This window comes from Ictidomys tridecemlineatus, chromosome 10 (genome assembly GCF_052094955.1).
Source record: "Ictidomys tridecemlineatus isolate mIctTri1 chromosome 10, mIctTri1.hap1, whole genome shotgun sequence".
In the NCBI taxonomy this organism is placed as follows: domain Eukaryota; kingdom Metazoa; phylum Chordata; class Mammalia; order Rodentia; family Sciuridae; genus Ictidomys; species Ictidomys tridecemlineatus.
This window is the reverse complement of record NC_135486.1, coordinates 26582859-26604150: the sequence shown is the minus strand read 5'-3', so window position 1 is coordinate 26604150 and position 21292 is coordinate 26582859. Positions and strand designations below refer to the sequence as shown.

Genomic DNA, 21292 nt, shown 5'->3' with positions numbered 1-21292 from the left:
ATTATTTATGGTTTCTTCCCTCCCTTGCCCAAAGTTTGATTTTAGACTTTAAAAAAAAATGTTGTTTTACAGTCTTTCTTGGGAAAGGAAACAAATTAAATTAGTTGAGCCTTGTGGGAAGATCCCTAGAGAAGAGGGACTGAAACACTAGTCTCTCAGGCGATTTGGATTTGAAGTGACAGTTGAATGCTTGTAAAAGCACATGCGTTCAATGCCAAACCCAAACATCTAGCAACAGAAAGCTGTAGGTGGAGCCCTGGCAGGAGGATCCGAATCCTAAGATCTCCTGGGTTTACAAGTTGCACATGGTTGGTTTAATGTTGGTGCAGTGTGATTACAAAGCACTTCTTTAGAAAACCTGAACTCTATCAGTTTGGCAATAAGTACATGAAACTGTGATTGAGTTGCATAGAAATAGTGAAGACAGGAAGCAGTCACTATTTGAATTTTAAGTGATTTTTTTAGGAGAAATATTTCCAGCAGACTACATATAGGAGTAAATTCCCTCACCTTCCCACTTAGCTTTCTCTATGGTCCCTGTTCCATTGCCAAACCAATCTACCATCACAAACAGAAACTCCATGTTAAGATTCTATGCAGTTTAAATATCTTTGTATCCTTAGTTTTCATTGTTGTTATTTAATTGTTCCTGCATTTTGGTTCAAACCATTATATAATTAATATAATACAGTGATATCTTCATATTGTTGTTTTGGGTCTAATCACTGAATCTTGCTCATATTCATTAGTTTTTCTATTCATTCAACAATACTTACTATTTACTATGGGTATTACTAGTAAATAAAATATGAAAATAAATTAAAGTTTGGAACTTGGAACTCAGATGCTAAGGATAGGAGAAAAGGAGGAAACACACACACACACATACAAATAATCAGAGTGCACTGTAAATTTCTGTAATGATCGTGTATTAATTTGTATTGGGATACGGTGGAGTAAGAGTAGAATGAAGCATGTGATTGTTCTTTGAAGTATGAGTGAAAGTTCAAGGATCATAAGCAGGAAATGCTATTTGGATGAAATCATTTGAATTTTTAAAAAGCCAGGGGATAGAAAAGTGCTTAGAATTTGTGAAATAGTAAGAAGCCCAATATGACCAAAGAAAGGTATTGCCCATCATCTCCATGTTTGAATTGGGAAAGGATATAAATCATTGATAAAAGATAAAACTATAAAGGAGATAAATTTTGTCAAGGAATTTGAAACTACCTTAAAATCTGGTGTTCGCCCTGTAGTCATTTTTGGGCTACTGGAGATGTTTTGGAAAGGACAAGATATAATCAGATCTGGATTTTATTAATTTGTCTCTGATATTAGGATGAAGGATTGGAAACAGTGAAGGTAGGTAAGAAATTAGAGGTAGAAAAGTTAGTTCATTTATTGGTCAAGATAAAGAATGACCTAGGTCTAAGGTTAGCAAAGAAGTGAGGGTTGAAGGGCAAGGGTGGATGAGGGGGATTTTGGAGGTAAATTTGGCATCACTCCACATCAGATTGTACGGGAGTTGGGGGACAAGCATAGGAGAAGGATTAAGATGGCTGAGGATCCCATGTTAGATGAGTACATGGATGGGATGTCATTAGTTGGGAACAGGACATGGTAAAAGAAACAGGCCTGTATAGGAAGACTATGAATTCATATTAGAAAAAGCTAGTTTCAAGCACCTAGCACATTCAGGGATATGGTGCTATTAGGTAATTAGAAATACTATAATCGCTTCCCTTCTATTTTATATTGCTGTGAAAAATCCTGAGTCAGAACAACTTTTCATTTTCAAGTTATTGGAGCTTTAGGAGTAATACATGAAGAATTTCACAGAATCCAGTAGTTTTTGAGGGGAAAAAATGATTTTAGAGAGCAAATTCCCCATCCATACTGCTGGGTTGTGCTTTTGTGTGCAATTACATGTGTTATTGACAAAGATAACTCTAGTCTGGGAAAATGAACAGAGTCATAGAGTTGGCCTTGAAGGGTCAAAAGTCAGAGACACAGAAGGGCAGATGGAACCTAACCAGCAAAACCCTTGGTATTATCTCCAGACCTTTAGATAATGCACTCTTAAATCCCTGGTTGTTGGTTTAATCTTAGTCTGTCCAGTAAATGGAGTCAATTTTGAGAGTACAGCTGTTATCCTGGATGAGTGAGTTGGGTGTGTCCACAGACAGACGGGCAGAAATGATTTGGCTTGCCTCTGTTTTCTAAACTTTTCTGCTCTCTTATTGTCTCATTAAGATGGAGACTGCTGACTGTGGGGAAATGAAGTCCAACTACATCCTCTCATTTGTTGCACTGCACCTGGGAGGAAGAGGGGCTCTTGGTCATAGGCTCAGAGTCCCTGTGAGTGCCACGATTCAGGAGGCACCAGAGAGCTGATTTTTCACTCGTGATTTGTGAGGAACCAAGAACCTTGCCTAAAGAGGCTTTACTGTCCTCAGATGTAATAAGAACAAAAGCAAATTCAAGGGCTAGAATCTAGCTCCATCTCCGCCACTCGTTGCTGTCACTTAATGAAGTGGTTAAGGGTCCGGTCTGCAGAGAGAGAGACCCGAGTTCAATTCATGATCCTGACACGGACTTGTGTGAATACACCAGCAACTTCTTTCATCTCTCAGAGACTCATTTTCATCATCTATAAAATTAGATATTAATATCCACTTCAAGGGATGGGACTAAATGAAACGCAGTGATGTGAAATAGACAAAGCATGACTTAAAGGAAGTTCTCAAAACATAAAAATATTAGTAGCCATTAACACACCATTGACCATTCTCCCTTATTCTATTTATTTATAAAAGATAAACTAGAATTTCGTTAGGATTTTGCAGTACAACCCCGTGAGCCAACCTATAAAGCCTAAATTGCAAGTTTAAGCCTCATAGTGTTTTTGATGAGAGAGTTCCCTTCGCTGTATCAAGTAAGGCATGTCATGAAGCTCTGGAGTCAAGTGGGATGAGTAGGATTTTGAAAACCCTCTTGAAGATCCTCTACCTTTGAAGTCCCATGGTTGAAAGGCTCCTTTTGGTCTGCTGTTCTTCAGCCATGCTTAAAATATACAGCCGTGGAGTGGATCTTTTGATAATTGAAACTACTGTGACATGTGAACTGAGGATGATGGGGGCCTCCAAGGGTGGGATGAGACCTGTTTGGATGGTGGGACTTCTAACACTATGCTTTGAATAACTTTTTCCTGAAAAGATGCACCCCATATTAGCAATGACTATCATGTAAAATTATTTTTCTCAAGGATGACAGGCTTCAAACTATATTGAATTATTGTTGTTAATTTCTTTTTTAAAAACATGACTCTTTAGCTGCTGAATAAATAAGTATTTCACTTTGGTTTTCCCCCAAAGTGGGTTCACTGAAACCTGGACTGGTTTAGCCTATCTATAACCCAAGCCGGGTTATGTTATGGCACCCTGAGGTGAAACTATCAGCACTTATTTATAATCATTTTACTTGACTACTGTATGTTGGAACCATTCACCGGTGCATCTTTTAATCCCAGAGAAGAGATTCTGTACTGTTTCTGCTGAAGGCAGACTGGAGACAGCATGTATTTGCTAAACAGACAAATGGGTTTGTATCTAGTTTTGTCAATTTTTAGTACATTTGGTCTATATGTGTTGTTTTCCCATCTGTAAAATAGAAAAGAAATAATTCTCGTGTCTCAGAATTGCTCCAAGATTCATAGCATTCAGCTGTGTGGAGAATGAGAACTTGGTCTAGGCTGTTGCCCTTCTCTATTATTATTCAGTGAACTTTCCTGCTGGCTGCCCTTGCCCAGTGTGGATTTCAGGGCTCCTGACACCCACAACCCACACATTGATGAACAGTTCATCTAATTCTGAAAATATAAAATGGGCTGACCTATCTGGAAAAAAAAAAAACATATGTGCCCATTTCTATATCCTCAGCATCAAAAACTGCCTTTCATAATATTTAGGGCTGATGACAGTGTTCAGAAGAATGTGAAAAAAATAAACACATTGAAAGAAGGCCACCCCCCTCCCCAGCCAATATGAAGCATTACAAGACTGCTTGGGAAAATTGACCTTACGTTTCCCTGTGCATGGAAGTGAAGATGTTAAAGCTTTGACTTAACGTGAGAATCGATTCAAGAATTGATGCTGCTACCATTGAAGTTATTCTCTCATACCTGGTTTTATAAAATCAGCAGAAATGTGTTTGTATTTAAAAACAGTGGAGATATTTGAGATTAAAATTGGCTCCTGGAAAACACTGCAATGGAGTGAGTTTCTTCAAGTCCTTCCCAAAATTCAGCTGTATGTCAGTTACAGAGGAATACGTGGAGACAGTTTAAGGTGGGAAGTTAGGATGTCGAATGCACAGGTGTTAACAAGCTGCAGGCGAGCTTCTCTATGTGAGTTTCTGAAACTAGTTTGTGTGTGTGATGAATGTGTGTGCGCCATTGTGTAGGTATTATGAGCATACATTGTGTGCTATAATAAGAATTAGTGATCAGTGGGAAAAGTAAACATGTTTTTAAAACACCACTTAGAATATTTATCTTGCATCTGCATATTTAAAACAAAATAAAGATAACTTTAACTCTCATCTCCCAAACAAAACAAAAAAAAAAAAGGGAAAGGAATATTCCATATTTAACTTTGGAGAGCAGTTCTTGGGAATCACTATTGTAACAAGTACAGCTTCAATTTTGTGGACGGTGAAAACCTCCCACGCAGACCTGAGTCCTTGAACTGTATCATATCAGTGAATTACTAGAAACAGCCGTTTCCATAGTAATATTGAATATATGCCAGGACTCTGTTTTTAAAATTAATATCACTATGGCAGCTAATTTTTAACCATAAATACACTGTCCACTTGACAGTTATAAAGGATGCAAATAAAGTATTGAAAAGCCAAGGAGAGGACGAGGGAGGGGTCCTGGGACAAAGAGGAGGCGATTCAGACTGATGCAGTGTTTATAGACGGGAAGGCTTCGGAATGTGCAGGAGGAGGCTGTGGCAGAGCTACGTGCCTTTCCCCAGGAGCTCAGCCCAGCGGCAGAGCACAGAGCAGTCAGTCATTTTCTCCAGGGCACTGCCCATCTCTTCATCTCACCACCCTGCTTCTCTTGCAAGCTCTCCCTGGGATTGCTGAGAACAATACAATGGTGAGCCGCAGTCTCTCTAAGGCTGTGTACAACTGCAGTTGGCAGCATTTGAAACTCCTTGCTGGAGAAAGAAGAAATCTGACATAAAGTCTGTCTCATGAACTCCCACCACATCGTTATAATTCCTTAAAATCTTCTGATTGGGGGTCTTCAAGGACAGCCAGGAATGAAAAAACCAGGCTAAGATGGGTTAATTCAGGCCACCACAGCTTGGAAGGTGTCGTCCTGGGAAACTTCCCATGTGATCTCCCTACAAAGCCATGCTCAAGAGGCCAGAATAGCGACTGTGAAAATTTCCTGTCAAAACGCTGGAGGGAAATGAGATAAAGGAACTGCGCTAGCATAGAGATATACATTTGGAATTCTAGGTGCAATTAAACCATTAGCCTCTTTCATACTTTAACCCAAGCATGACACATTTCCTCTTATGACCTTTAAGGAAACAGCTGAATTATATTGAGACTTGAGATGTGCTTCGAAATTGGGCACAAAGCGACACATTTGTTCTTGCATTTGACAAATGATTCTGTGTAAGCACCACGCTGGCTTGAGATCCAGTGTGAGCCCACGGGTTCCTGCCCTGCCAGCCCAGGCACAGGGTCTGAGTTCTCGCCTGTTGCTTCACAGCCGCCTTCTCGCTTTAGAACCCAGATTGCAGGCAGAAGCACACAAGCAGCTAGAAGTCTGGACACACTGCCTTCATATTTTTCCTCTCTGGAAGCAGGTGGTGTAAGCGATATTATTGTTTTCCTTGGAACCCAAGAACTCATGAATAAAAATTATCTCTCTTTCTCTCATACAAGAACCAAGTCCCAGAAGTCCAAACTCAGATTTCATTATGTTTTGTAAATTTATTGTTGAAAGATAACAGCTAAGCATTTCTTCTGACCCTTTAGTCAGGGGTTTGCCAGATGTTTTACACGCAGAGACCACTTCGATTCCCCGGCTAACCCAACAAGGCAGGTCATTCTATTTTGCGTCACCTTCTCAGAGAGGCCTGCTCTGACCCCCCTCTTTAACCGCAGTCCACTTTCTCTTCTGCACCCTGATATCTGTCTAGTTTACCAGTCTCCCCGCTGTAATGGAAGCTCCGTGAAGGCTGAGATGTTTGCCTTCCCAGTTCCCGCCTCTCTCCCCAGCCCCTGGAACAGTGTCTATCCCACAGAGACACAGTGATTGACAACAGGGAGTTAAAAGCTTAAGAGCTTGCACAGCAGCACACGGCCAGCTAGGGACTTGATCCACTGAGAACTTCTTTCTCTTGGGATTTTTTACCTGATAAAAACCTTGGCATGTGTATGACAAAGGAATGGAAGCCTTTGCTCTCTGCCCCCCCTGCAGGGGAGGTGCCATCTCTGAGGTGCCAATACTGGTGTGGTAGATAAGAAAGGACACAACTGACGGAGGCACCAAGCGGGCACAGAGATGGTTGGGTATTTTCCATTTTGTGAAATTAGACATAATCTGTTTGTGTTGACCTTTTTTCTGCCCCTCATATCCTGGGCAGTTACATCACCTGGTGACCCAAGCAGGAACTGCTAGTGAAGATTAAGCAATAAAGTAGCAGCAGCCAGCTGTGATCTTCTACCTGGGAATCATTCTTTTCATGGGTTAGGTGAAACTAATGGACACGCTCTTGGCCCATCTAGGTTTCAGGAAAGTTTTGTGGATGCTCTTGCTTCTCTTCCCTTTTCTTCTTCTTTTTCTTTCTTTGTTTTATTTTGGAAAAGAGTCATTGCTATTGGAAAATTCTGAGTGTGTAAACTGCACGGCACTGTGAGCCACTAAACACCTGGAGCTTTCAACCCTGATCCCTTCATGTCTTCACTAGCCTATGCCCAGACCCTTTCCCACTTAAGTCTTCCACCCACCACCCACGTTTCACATTTTTGCATCCCCACAGTCATAATCCTGGTCTAAGTCATTAGCTATCTTTTTCCTGAGTGATTAAATAGTCTTCCAGCTACTTTCTCTTCCCCTAGAATCTACACCCTTCATCCAGCTCAAAAAGTACAATAGTAGAGGAGGAAAGTGTGTTCAGGGGCTCATGGCTTCAGAGGTCTCAGTCCATAGACAGCCAGCTCCATTCCTTGGGGCTTGAGGTGAGGGCTGAACATCATGGCAGAAGAGTGTGGTGGAGGGAAGCAGCTCACATGATCAGCAAGCAGAGAGACTCCATTCACCAGATACAAAATATATACCCCAAGGCATGCCTCTAGGACTCACCTTCTCCAACCACACAATGCGTCCCTACAGTTACCACCCAGTTAATCCCCCTCAGGGGATTAATGCACTGATTAGGTTAAGGCTCTCATAACCCAATCATTTCACCTCTAAACCTTCTTACACTGTCTCTCTCACACATGAGCTTCTGAGGGACACCTCATATCTAAACGATAACAAAAAAGGAAATGAAAGCAAAACCTTGATTACCAGACTTAGAAGTCCATCCCAAACATATCAAACCAACATTTCTAATCTTTAAGCTGACCCTTTTTATTAATGAACTCCCATCTGGTTATTATCTGTCAGAGTCCATCCACCTCCATTCCAACAAAGCACCTCTCTTTCCACTTCTCAGCAGGAATCACCTAATTCTGCCAATTACACTTCTCCATCATGAAACATGCCATTTATTCAACCATACCTCTCTTCTTTTTAGAGCACTACTCAATCTTTCCTTCCTCTTTGCAAAGCACCCCCAAGGAAGCCCTTGTGACTCTACTCTCTCTAGTTCCTTGATACAGCAATATCCAGTGTCAGCAAGTAATTGGGAAGACCTATAGCCAGGGATGTATGACATGGAATATACACTTGAAGTGCTGCTACTGTTCTTTGTGCGTTAAGCCAAATTCTACCCTTTCCCTTTAGGACTGTAAGGAAAGAGCACCTGTTTATCTATTTACTCTGGAACTTTCCAATAATACAAAATGCCGAGCTTTGCACAAAGTGGCTAATCAATTGTTATTGACTCATACACTTGTAATGCTCATTGCTCTGTTAAATGCATTATTAATTTCCTTGCAGTCACAAGTCCTGTATAGCCCAGAAAATGTATTGGTGGTGAATTCATTCTTTTGCTTATTCATGCATTTATTCATTCAATAAATCTTTATTGAATGCCTTCAAAGTTTCAGACATTGAAGTTTCTGGAGGTCTGGAACTTGAAAGGAAGGTCATGGTCTTTAAAAAAAAACAAAACCTTTCTCTTTAATAGTAGTGTGTATGGGTGGGGGCAGCTACAAACAACCATTGTCTTGTTGGCTGCATTAGGTGGGAGGTGAGTATGAAGGATGGCAAGTGGAAGGAAGGAAGACCTTCTGGTGAACCTCGAGAGGAAGGTAGCTGCTGGGAGAATGAGGTAAAGAAGGGAAGGGTGACCAGGTACAGGGACACACACCTGTAATCCTTGGGATTAGGGAAGCTGAGGCAGGAGGATTCCAATGTTCAGGCCAGCCTGGGCAACTTATTGAGAATCTCTAAATAAATAAATAAGTGGGGCTGGGAAGGAGCATTAGGCAGATGACAACACCCACGGTCCCTTTGCTTTAAGGGGAACAAGAAGCATGACAGCAATACTGGCACATCTGCTTGTCTGGGCAGGGTGAGCCTTTATGTAGAGCCAGTTACAGATGGAGAGGTGGAAGCGGGGAGTGGCAGCTCATCCCGGAAGGTGTTTAGGGAACCTGGGCAGGTAACCATGGAGACACTATCTCAGGAGGAGTTGGAGTGAGGAGGAAGCCCATTTCATGTACATTCTCTGCTGGTTCTTTCCTAGTCCATTTGACTTGGACTAGTTACAGGAAACACAACAACTTTATTATTTCAGTTCTTCTTCTGTGTACATGCCAAAAGTTCTCTACTAATCTTTCTTTTACAGCACAGGAAAGATTTGAGTTTCTTTATACCCCATCTCTTCCATAGTAGGTATATTTTGAGGAGGCAATTTAAAAATATGAAAATTTGTTTTATACACAATTTCAAAAGGAAGAGAATATTTAATGAATTAAGAAGGCAGGGGGAAAGGCTGGGTTTGTGGCTCAGCAGTACAGCGCTTGCCTAGCACAGGCGAGGCCCAGGGTTTGATCCTCAGCACCACATAAAAATAAATTAATAAAATCAAGGTATTGTGTCCAACTACAACTAAAACATAAATATTAAAAAAAGGAGGCAGAGGGAATGTTTGAGGTTACAAGATACTGAAACGCAACAACTGATAACCAAATGCAATTGATTGAATCCTGGATTAAAAAAAAAAATTCAAAAAAGGATGTTATTTGAACTATTGGAAAAACCTGAATATGGAAAGTTTATGAAATGTTAGGTTCCTTGAATATGATAGTAGCATTGTAACTCTAGAAAGAAGTCTTCTTTCTTGGGAGATGCTTACCGAAAAATTACATAGAAAAATGTTATGATGTCTGCAACCTACTTTGTAATGATTCAGCAAAAAAAAATGTATGTAACTAACGAAACAGCAAAGATAGCAAAGGGTTTAAAACTTGGTCGGTGTGGGTGAAGGGTAAATGTGTTTATTCTACCTTTCTTCTTGACTCTGTTCAGATCTGAGCCTTTATTCCAGAAAATATTTGGAAAGTAATATTTAAAAAATGATTTTTATAATGAAAAGTTTCTTTAGCTCCCAAAATATGCAGTTCTTGTTTCTCCCACTATCCGTTCCTTGGCTATTCTAGCCCTTTCTGATTTCTCTTTCCTCTATACTTTTATCACACAGTAAGTTTTATTCCCATTGATGGCCAAATCTATCCTTCCAGATACTAAGGTATGGGTCACATCAGATGACAGTTCCCTCACCTATTTGCCCTGAACCTCGCCTACCAGTGCCAAGCAGCATCAGGCACTCACTGTGTGTTCGTGGGCTTTCTCATGATCTACTGGTATCACCATTTTTAACATAAAACCCAAACCATGGCACTTTTTCATTCTGATTTCTTTCTTCTTTCCAACTTTCTTCAGCTGGTTGAAAGCTGTTATTCATTCATTCCCACATTACACAGGAAAAAGAATGCCAAATCCCTGACATCCTTATGGCTTATCACATATTCCTTCGGCAAAGGTAATCTAGTCTGTGTCATCGTATTTATTGCCCCCAAATCAAAACCAGTTGCCAAAGTAATGAAGGTCTATTGGTTTGTGTTGACTTAATCCATGTCAGAGGAGCTTTAAAAGCATATAAGGATAATTTGACCAGTAAAAGGAAAGCCATAAAAATGATCAAAAAGCCAACAGATATGCTGAGAACACCAAGCTTATTTTACTGAGGATTTATGGTCAACTTATCAGAAAATTATTTGGTCCAAGTCTACATTCAAGTATGTCCCTCTGTAATTCAACAAAGATTCTAGTCTCTGAAAAAAACAGCCTCCTATAATGAGATACCCTAGTCACCCCTAACTTGCAGCACATGTAGTTTAATTTTCAACAGTTGTGAGACTGCAGTAAATTCAGTTTTTGAATCACTAGTCCCATTTATACCTCAGACCTGCATTAAATTACCAGAGCATAAACTGCACTGGAGCAAAGCCAACTGTGTTGTCCCTTCTGACATACCTGCACAAGTGTTTATTTATCAAATCGAGCTTAAATACCAGACGAACCCCAGATGGTAGAAGTGCCAACTCCCACTGTGCCCCATCCAACAGAAGTGGATGCCAAGTTATCATGCCCCGCTATGCCATGCCAGCTTTGCCCCAGACCCAATTCTGGAGGTTGTATTTTATCCACCAGACTCAAATTGGCTTCCCCTAGTGTAGGTGATAAAGTGTGGCGTCAGGTCACCCATGTAAAATATATTGCTTTAACTTTGACAGCTTGTCATTGAAGTCCTTGTTTATATAATCTATTGTGCCATTTACTCCATTCTTATTTTAAAAAGCAAACCTAGAAATAAAAACCCTTTCTTTTGCTGTTTTGTTGATGAATGTCTATACCCTACTCCTTCCCTTAAATAATCTCAGAAGTAGCCATTTCTATTGTCACTGTCAGTTTACATCAAATTATCAGGCTTCCAGTTTTAAACTCTGCCTCACAGAAGATGAAGCACACACACCATGCTTTAATGGGAAGCCTTTCACTGCACAGCCTTCTCCTTTCCAGAGAGTTTTAGACTCGGTATGTCTAAACAGAGAGGGATCTTGTGGAGCTATGGCTGGGTAGATCTGAAGTGAGCATTACCAGAATCTATGAGATTTTCAGCAGCAACTGAAATCATCATGATACCTGAAAACTAGCAAAGACCAAAACCTTCACACTGTGAGGATTTGTTGAAATAATATTTACTTTTAGAGCTACAAAAAAAAAAAAAAGTCTTTCAGAAGTTGGGCTTTCAAATTCCAAATAAGCCATTTGGGGAAAACTCTGTAAGTTTTAAAGTTAGCAGGAGGGGGAAAAAGCAAACAAACAAACAAACAAAACATTGTTTCACTTTCCTAACCATTTACTAAGTACCCAAACACACTACACGGGGGAAAGATATGTTTATATAAGTACTAAGCATTCCTTCTTGGAGGAGACCAAAATAAAGTCTAACAGCATTTTCCTATTAGCTTAAAAGTACTGCCAAAGTAAAATTACTCTTTCTCTACATAAAGATTTAGCACAGAATGTAAAAGCCATTATAAAATTAGTTCAGACAATATAGGCAAAATGGTTACTTTATATTTTGGGATTTCTAAGTCTATATAAAATATGTAGAGTAAATATATATGCATAATTAATGTCTCCACCTTCTTTAAAAAGAGGTCCTTGCCCAAGAAAGGATGGGAGGTAGAGGCATTAGGAAGTTTGATACTCTCCTAAGAGGGCAAATTACATAAAAACTCTTCTTTACCACTGGCTGTTTTAATAAAATGAAAATCAAATTCTCTGCTTCCTACCAATTTCAGAGACTTATTTAAGAGGAAATTAGATGATTCGGCTAAAGTGCTTTATTATATTTTGGTTTTACAATTTATTAGTATTCTCAAAATATAAGGTTCTTTTTCTGGATAATCTTGTCAATTTCGGTATTTTCTCATATTCTATGTCATACTGACATTTGAATTATTTATATTATTTTTTTTCTGAATTTTTGAAGTAATTGCTAAGATATTCCTCTTCCTAACTTTAATAATCTGAAACCTAGGAAAATTTTGTTTTCTTAACTCCCAAAGGGACTTAGAATTGAGAATTCAAATGATAAACTCAGCCTCTTCAATTTTGCGGTTCATCACGATTCCCTCTTCTTTTTTCCCACACCCCAGAATAACACTCCCTTCCCTGCCCCTTTTTTTAAAAAAAAAAAAATATTTCCCTTGGGTCTATAACTTTTCTATTCAATCACCATTTAGATTACTTGTCCTCAGGGATATGGCTGTTAGGAGCCCCAGGAAGAAAACCATGATTAGTCACTGGTCTCAAAAAATCCTCCCCAATCCTGTTTACAAGGATAGATGCCAATTCTCGAAACGTGCTCCATGCTCATGTTCTTTTCAGGGTCATTCTGCTAGCAGAGCACAGATTAAACATACAGCCTCCGTATTTTCAGTGTTGTGAGGAGACACATTTACATTCCACTGACAGCACTGGGTGTAAAAGGAAGCCATCTGCTGCGATTCAACATCTTCACAAGGAGTAGCTACAACTTCGCAAAGAGAAGTGGAGAGAAAAGCAGTCACTCACGACAGGGCTCACCTCTGTCCAAGTGCTCTTCTTTGTGTGGTGGTAGACCCCAGCAGCAATCAGCACCGTCCTAAAAGGCATTTTTATTCCTAATGGTTCTTAGAAGTTGGTCTTGTGTCACATGGTTTCATTGTTCTCTTTTCTTAAAAGATGTTAGCTGATACTTTTAGGGCTCTTTTCCTAGTTTCAGGAACCCACAATAAATAGATTAATTTTGCTACAAAGATGACAACGAGGTCTTTGCTTGTTTGTGCATTCTATCCGGGCAATTAATCTTTTCCAACATCTAGTTCATTTCCTACAAAGGAATCATTTCTGGAAAATCCTTTTTCTAAAGTAAAAGGTGGCTTATAGGGAAAAGAGAAAAGTCATTACAAACTGAAGATTGAGTATACTCCCAGCATTTTGCTCACCCTGTTTTAATTTTCACAACCATCCGATGAGATAGTGATTATCTAAAAGAGGATTTAAGCCATTTATCCCAATTCATCCAGCTAGTAAGCCACAGACTTGCCATCTAAATTGTTAGCCCTTGTTTGGTTTTGCTCTGGGGCGTGCGAGGTGGAGCACTGTATAGACGGAACCCCAAATCTACTGTGTAATTTCAATTGTCACCCTTAGTTGGCATATTTATTCATGGAGAGAAGAGAATCAGTGATTATTTTATATTTCATTTCTCTTACTGTGTACAGTGCTTTTATAGCCAGTCGCATTTCCCTGCTTGTAGAAGTTTGTTTAATTACTTGAAGGCTTCACACGTGAGAACAAGCTTCAGTAAAGCATGCCGAAGGGTGGGTGGGCGTCTTTGGTGAGTTCTAGGAAGGTGCCCAGCACGCAGTGGGTGTCTGGGCAGTAAGCTGTCTCTACAGTGCCTGCCTGCGTAAATGCTGAAAAACTCAGCAGGAGAACAAAGAAAAGGACCCATAATTCACAACTTTCAGTCCTGTGCTTTTAACACCCAGCATGTCTATCAAGAAATAAAATAACTAAACAATGTAGACAACCTCCCGGGGTTGCTGCTTGTATAAAACAGCCATGTGCTATGCTCGCTCCAGTTTTAACACAACGTTAGCAGGCGATGATTAAGAAGGTAGCTATTTCAGTGCTTCACAGTGTCAGAAAACAAGGTATCGAGCCATCAACTCCCTTTTTAGGTGCAGCACTTAGATTGCAGCCATATATTGCTTCCAACTGTAAATATTAACGGGGAAGCAAAGAGAGAGCTCTTCCATTGGCCATGAGCTGCCTGAGCTCAGCATATTATATGACACTTCGGCATTATTTGCTGAGATGTAGATAATTTTACTTCTTGTTAACAAGTTTCTGTGTATTTTTACTCCATCAGCAGGTTCTTGAATCAATGCCTACAGGAGATTTGACTAACATCAGCATAATATGACTTTGATGGAAAGTTTGAAATTTATTCATAATTAAAAATTATACATCCATTTCCCAATTTCCCAGTAATGACAGCTAATTCTTTTGGGTATCATAGTATTTATACCTGGTTCCCCAGAACTCATTGGTTCCTTTGTTCTGACTAACTCTAGGAGTTCATGTTTTTATAAGGATAAAGAAGAATATTTTGGGGGCAAACTAAAGAGGCCTTTCATATTTGACCCTTGGAGTATTGCAGAACTGCAGAGTAATTTTTACTCCTTTTGAGACACTGAGTTTTAAAATATTTTTTTTAATAAATGTAATATTAAAAAGGGACCTGAACATTATTTATAGGAAAATGTACACATTTCACTACATAAAAAAATTAAGTATTATTATTTATCAAGTATATAAAGTATACATGGACAGTGCCTGAATTCAATAAATGCCTGTTGATAAGGATTGTGATACAGTATATAAATGCACTTGTCTCATTGCAGTGGCACATTACTGCATATAGAAAGTCAGATGAGAAAAGTTGTCCCACATTCCCAAAATCAAGGAAGATAGCAGTAACCATGTACAGTATGTTAAAAATCTAACTACTTTTATTTGTAAGGATATACTTTTAATTTTATGGAGCAAAAATTCTAATTGGCATGTTCTCTGCCATGAACTTTTGCATTTCATAACATGTCACATTTTTTTAACTTAAGATATGATTTCAAGGCCTGCACTTTCCTATATACAGAAAGCTAGAGTCAAACAACATACCATTTCTATTTTCCCTTCATGTTGTTAGCTTCTGAGTTCATAAAGATCCATAGGTGCTCAAATTGTTTTAAACTGAACTGACAAATTAGATGGCATTGTAAAACAAATGCAGAACTTCTCCATATGAGTGATGATCAGTTCCTGACACACCTAAGTGATACTTGAAATGTTTTCCAGGCAGATATCTATAGACCTATGTGTCTGGCCTAATCTAGCCCTCTCTAAACCAAGAAAACTCAGTTGGAGTTTGTGGTTATGAATGCCGTCTGCAGCTATTGGAATGAGTAAATTAGTTCATAGTCTTTAAAAGGGAATGAAACCAAGGATGGTGTCTTTGTTATGCTCTGTTCTGCTAACAGTACTACGTGAGTTACACTCAGGATACAGCCTACTCTCCCTCAAAGAATATTTAATTCAAAGAGGTAGAGCTCCCTGCTCAAATGCTTTGCCATCATGTGACTACGCGTCACCTTCATAGCCCTTGTAACCTATTCCCAGGCCCTTTACATCCCAGAGTGTCTCTTTCTAAAGGTGCACATATTTTTTCCACTGGAGGAGGAATGGCTTGTCCTCCCCAGTCACGTTGAAATCCTATGAAAGACTCACTTCTGTTTCAGGCAGAAGACTAATAATACGAAATTATGTACTGAAGCCAGATCTCTTCAGCTCACCTCACTAGGTGAATGTGAAGCTCAATGTCATTACTTTGGGTTCTGCAAATAAAATTTTAAATTGAGGTGCTTATATTGGTTTCTATAATTTGAGAGCATTTATATTGGTAATTAAGTGGCAATACAGTTAAATCAGCCAAACAAACACAACCTTCAACCTCAAGAAGCTGCAAATTAAGATAATTTACATACTGCCAGCTGTGATTAACTCTAGCATTTATAGGACTTAATAGTAAAAATAAATAGATACAGATCCTGCTAAGGCCATACAGCAAATTTTGCAATCTCTTTCCCATTTTCTTCCTCATTTGCTCCTAGAATTGTTCTTTAAAAAAAAATCCACAGTTTCTTGGGCATTGTTGGTCTCATGGAAACCTTGTATTTTTGTGTACTATATGTAATTATATCTATTTTTAAAAACTCATTTTAAATTTAAGAAATAGGAACACTTTTAAAATTTTCCGGTTTAAAAAAAAGATCTTTAAAGGTTTCATTTAACAAATTAGAAACCCAGAATTATATATTGGATGGGGCGAAATGGGAATTTAAGCTTGAATTAACTAAGTGACTTTCAATCAATCAATTACTTCAAACCTTAGCTTTTGCATCTGTAAAGTGGAAGTAATGGAACTACTGATAGTTAGGATTAAAGAGATACTGGATGGTGAATCCTTCCCATCACCACTAAAGCCCCAAGTCAGAGGGGATACATCTCCATGAAGGAAGAAACGCCATGGGAATCCTGCCCATATGATTCCTGAGGTCGGGGGCAGTGTTCCTGTGCACTGGGCTAATGTCTTTCAGACAGTGAAGGTTCTGCTTTTATAATATGTGGCTTCCTTGGCTCTGAAAATAGATCCCACTAATCATAGATATGTTCAGACTGCCCACTGTTCGGTATAGTACACATTTTGTATTGATCTACTCAATTGGGACATTTTCTAAAGCAAGTTTGCATAGTTTTTCCATTTTATGTGCTTTAAGATAATGAACAATAACATTAGTCTATTTCGCCAGAGACTGATGATCCAGGAAATTTGCTCAGGATTTTTTGTTTGTTTGTTTGTTTGTTTTAAAGGAAGGGAGATTTAAACCGATTATACTCAAACCTTCCCAGACTAAAACATGTCTTTGGTCCTTTGTTAGAAATAGAGAAAGAGCATCACAGGCCTGAAATGTTAATTAATGAATAAGAACATTAGAAGGAATTTGAATGATTTTTTTAAAGGGCTCAAAACAAGATTCAGGAACAAAACTATGTGTAGAGGAAACTTTTAATTAGACAAAATCAAAACCTGGAATAAATAATATGTATATTTAATAGGAGAGTTAACAGAGCAAATTTCTCCAAGTGTTTGCTCAAGAAAAATTCTCTGTCTGCATTGCATTATGAACACCCTCCCCCACACACACCCTCTATAACAATGAACCATCTACATGGTTTGAGTTCCATCATGGAAGAATAAGTCTAAGAATATAATTGAGGATTTATTATTGAAGATAAAAGCATCATTAAGGAAAGTTGGTACATTTTGACATAAAGTCCTGCTGTGTTATGAATATTGTGTCTCCCTGAAATTCAAGATGATGGTGTCACTACATAGGATCTTTGGAAAGTGTTCAGGTCACAAAGGTGGAGCCCTCAGGAATGTCCCTTCCATCATGTGAGACACCATCTAAAAATGGGAAGCAGATTCTCATCAGATACCACATCCACCAACACCTTGAACTCACACTTCTCAGCTTCCAGAACTGTAAGATATAAATTTCTGCTGTTTATAAAGCAACCAAATCAATGGGATAGTCTCATACAGATGCCTTCCAGTCAGTAAGTGAATGGAGCCAGCAATAATCACAAGCTGCAGGAAATAGTTTCGAGGAAACTAGAGCTCAGGCCTAAGTCACAGAGTTCTGAAAGACTCTTCTACTTTGGCTTAATTTTCACAGAAACTTGAGCAATTTAATCCATCCTCTAGCCCTCTGCTTTGTTTACCCACTTTATATCCCATTATGGCAGCATTCTTTGCCTGTTCCAGTCAGGCCTATCTAATCTCTGCTCTTTTCCCATATAAACTTTTTTTCCCACTATTACATCTTTATTTGGGCCATTTTTTTTTCTCTTTTGAATGCTCTCCCAATTTCTGTCCTATAAATAATCTTCCTCATATTTCATGGCCTTGTTTAATTCCCATATCCTCCACGAAAACTTCCCCTGTTGCAATAGCTTGTAGAGATCAGACTTCTGTGAATTTATGTGTGCTTTTACTCAGTGACATAAATTAGGGATTGTTTTTGATATGTGTTTTAGTTTCTTCTTCTTCTTTTTTTGCTCCCTACAATGAGATTACAGTGTCCTTGAAGTTATTATGGTAGGGATTATATATTGTATTTCTAACTTTCTGCTTACTTTCCTCCCTCTCTGCCTACGGCCTACCCATCGCTGGAGGCATTGAAGAAACAAATGCATACATGAAATGGTCACTTTGGGAAGATGCTGGCATTCTTTTGGTTGCAGGGGACATGTGGAAGGCACTGTCTCCTACAGCTCTCTGCATTTCATGGGACCTATAAAAGGACAGAACATTGGATTTCCTGCCTTGGGGCTCAGAATGTCAGCTTGTCCCACAGGGAGCAGTTACTGTACAGGATGGTGGCTTCGAGGCAGGCTGAATTGGCAGGGAAGAGGTGGGAGTGCACAGTACAGACCCTCTGCTCAGCTGAATTTGGGAAGGGGAGAACATTTGGAAAATGTTTTGTAAGTCTGGTTTTTTTTTTTCCTGATAACTAGATTTGTGAGAAATTATCAACTTTGGTCTTTGTAATGGGACATTGAGACCAAATGCAGTCCTCTCTAGCCCTGTCCCTGAGATATTGTGGCTGCACCAGCACTTTTTCTACTCATGAGCTCTTCCAGATCTTTCCTGGATCCTGCTTTTCTTCTGGAACCACCTGCTCTTCCTTGGCATATTTTTCGCTGTCCTTGCTTGGGACTTTTTCAGCAATCTGATTATCTTTTTGGACCCGTGCCTGAGATTTCCTTTGTACTCTCACATCTACAAGCCTTGTTCAGGGATCCCTAAGGAAGTCTATGGCTTTAATGATTGTTTCCCAGGTTTCCCTTTCTCTACCCTCACAAATGTAAAAAATGCAGTTATAGAAAGAACTAGTAATCGATCAAGGAAAAGAGAATCATTATGAACACAATATGGCACTTATATTGTTTCTTAAAAACATGGGTATTCTCAGCTCTTTCTGCAGACAGGAGCACAACTTGTAAATTTCTCCAGTGAAAACAATTTTAAAACAACACCTCGATGACAAAGAAATAATCAAATAAAACATAAAAGCGGGTCAAGAGAAAATGTGTTTTCTGAAGAAAATTCCTGCAGTCTTTAGGTCCTGAGTCAAATATCCTCTGTGGGAAGATTTTTCTGTGCTCCCCACTCTTGGAAATATTGTAATTTTTCCTTCTGTGCATACCACATACCACTAATTCATCCATTCCTTTATTCCTTCAGTAAATAATGAAGCTTTCCTCTGCCATGCATGATTGCCAGGCACTGAATTTATGAAAGATAAAGAAGACATTTTCTCCTGTCTCTTTGGTTTATGTTCTCACTAGTAAAATGGAAGAAGTCTTAAGACTTCTGTGAATAATGAATAAGATAATGTGCATAAGGCCATAGAATAATTTCTGGCTCAGAGTGACAAATCAGCCTTCATTAATTAGTGTTATTATAAGATGTTGTGACAGAGGTGTATTCAATGTTCTGGGAACAAGACCCTCCAAATACTGATTGCGGTGGGGGAAGCCAGGAAGTCTTCATTGGAGAATTTTGAAAATGTATATTTGACTAGGCAAAGAAGAATGAAATGAGGATTTTAAAAAGAATCATGAGCAGGATATCCTTTAAAATATCTTTTCAAAGTTGCAACAGTGGTCAGTTCTTACTGATTTAGATGAGGTAAACTAAAAGGATGTGGATTATAATGATTCAACCATAGTTATCCAACTTTGAAGAGAAATTACACCACTTCTTCTAGATCACTAAGATTTTGAGCAGTCCTCTCTATTCTGACATCATATAATACTCTTCTAAAAGCAGAGGAAGTCTAATTGAATATTAGTTGGACAACTGCTATGAGAGTGTCCTTCATTACAGGTTATATCTTCATGGATCTAAACTGCCTCTGGGACTGGTTCAGGGAAGAGCTAATTTATATCAAGTTTTAGTCCAATATGGATAAAAAGCTGTCTGTGAATTTGGTTCTTGGATAGAAATGTTGGAGCGTGTGACATACTTAACCCCAAGACACTATCACCAACAAAGGGGTTACTAGGGACCAAATCTAATGTTAGGCATCTTTTCATCCCTGTGACCAAAATATCTGACAAGAACAACTTAGAGAAGGAAATGTTTATTTGGGGCTCATGGATTCAGAGGATCAGTACCTGGTGGGCTGACTCCATTTGTTTGGGCCCAAGATAAAGTAGTGCATTATGGTGGAAGGGCCTGGTGAAGGAAAACTCAGCCCCACAAATGCCAACTGGAAAGCAGAGAAAGAACACATCATCAGGGACAAAATGTAAACCCTCAAGTCGCGCCTCCAGTGATCTAATTCTTTCAGCCACACCTTACCTGCCCACAGTTACTACCTAGTAAGGCCATTTAAATTATTAATTCATCAAATGTATTAATCCACCTATTAAAGCTCTCATATTCCTTTCACCTCTGAGCATTCTGCATCAGTACAGGACACACTGGGAGGCACATATCCAAACCATAATACCTTGCCTTTTCCTTGTGTGAATTTGTTAGGGAAAATAGGTCCATTTTCTGTACTTAATATGTATTATCATTTTCATCTTAATTTTAGTAACTTTGAGGAAGACTGAACACACATACACACAAGCACACAAACGTACACACATGCCCACACACAGACGATTCTAAAGTTAGAAATTGCTGTTTTGGCACTTACTTCAGAACCACTTCTTTGATTATGTCAGTTAATATTTATTATCTTCTTTATAACCAACATGATGTTGGCTATTAAAAATTTCAAAGGAAGATATTAGTCTTAGGGTGTAATTTTTCCCCTGAATTTTAGATATCAAGTAGAGTGATATTTGTCATTCACCACACACTAATATATACTTTGCCACCTTGAATAACAAATATAAAATACCTTTGTTTTCCTTTATAACACTATCTTATTATCAGAATAGGATTATCAAAGGAATATAAAGGGAGTTAGATGAAAGAAACATATATTCTCTTTACTGTTAAATAAATGTATTTACTTACAGAACTAAATTAAATGCAGTTAGACAATGGAGCAATCATAAATGTGCTTTCCAAATGATCAGGTAAATTTCAATGCAAATAGTCTATTTGTTTTTGGATATCATCTTTAACATGATGCTTCTTTTTTGTAGACAACTAGTTAAGCAGATTTCAACAATTTACATGAAACAAATTTATGTTTTAGTGCTCACATTGTGAGAAAAAGGTAGTAGCAAGACTAATTTTTTATATATAGAAAGAAAAATTTTTAATTACAAAGATCAGGAAAATTATATATATGTATAAAATCATATATCCATAATAATATACATTAT

General features: G+C 38.6%; 1 protein-coding gene across 8 annotated transcripts in view; it reads right to left on the bottom strand.

The window, feature by feature from the left end:
* Positions 1–21292, bottom strand: part of Crb1 (crumbs cell polarity complex component 1) — a 219533-nt gene that overhangs the window by 25109 nt on the left and 173132 nt on the right. Inside the window, exon 12 of one of the 8 annotated variants that reach the window (XM_078022528.1) lies at positions 20101–20217. The exons of the other annotated variants lie outside the window; for them this stretch is intronic. Coding sequence (XP_077878654.1) covers positions 20116–20217 — 102 coding nt within the window. The 3' untranslated portion in view covers positions 20101–20115. Of the gene's footprint in view, positions 1–20100; positions 20218–21292 lie in introns of those variants that run through there. 8 annotated transcript variants of the gene reach the window in all.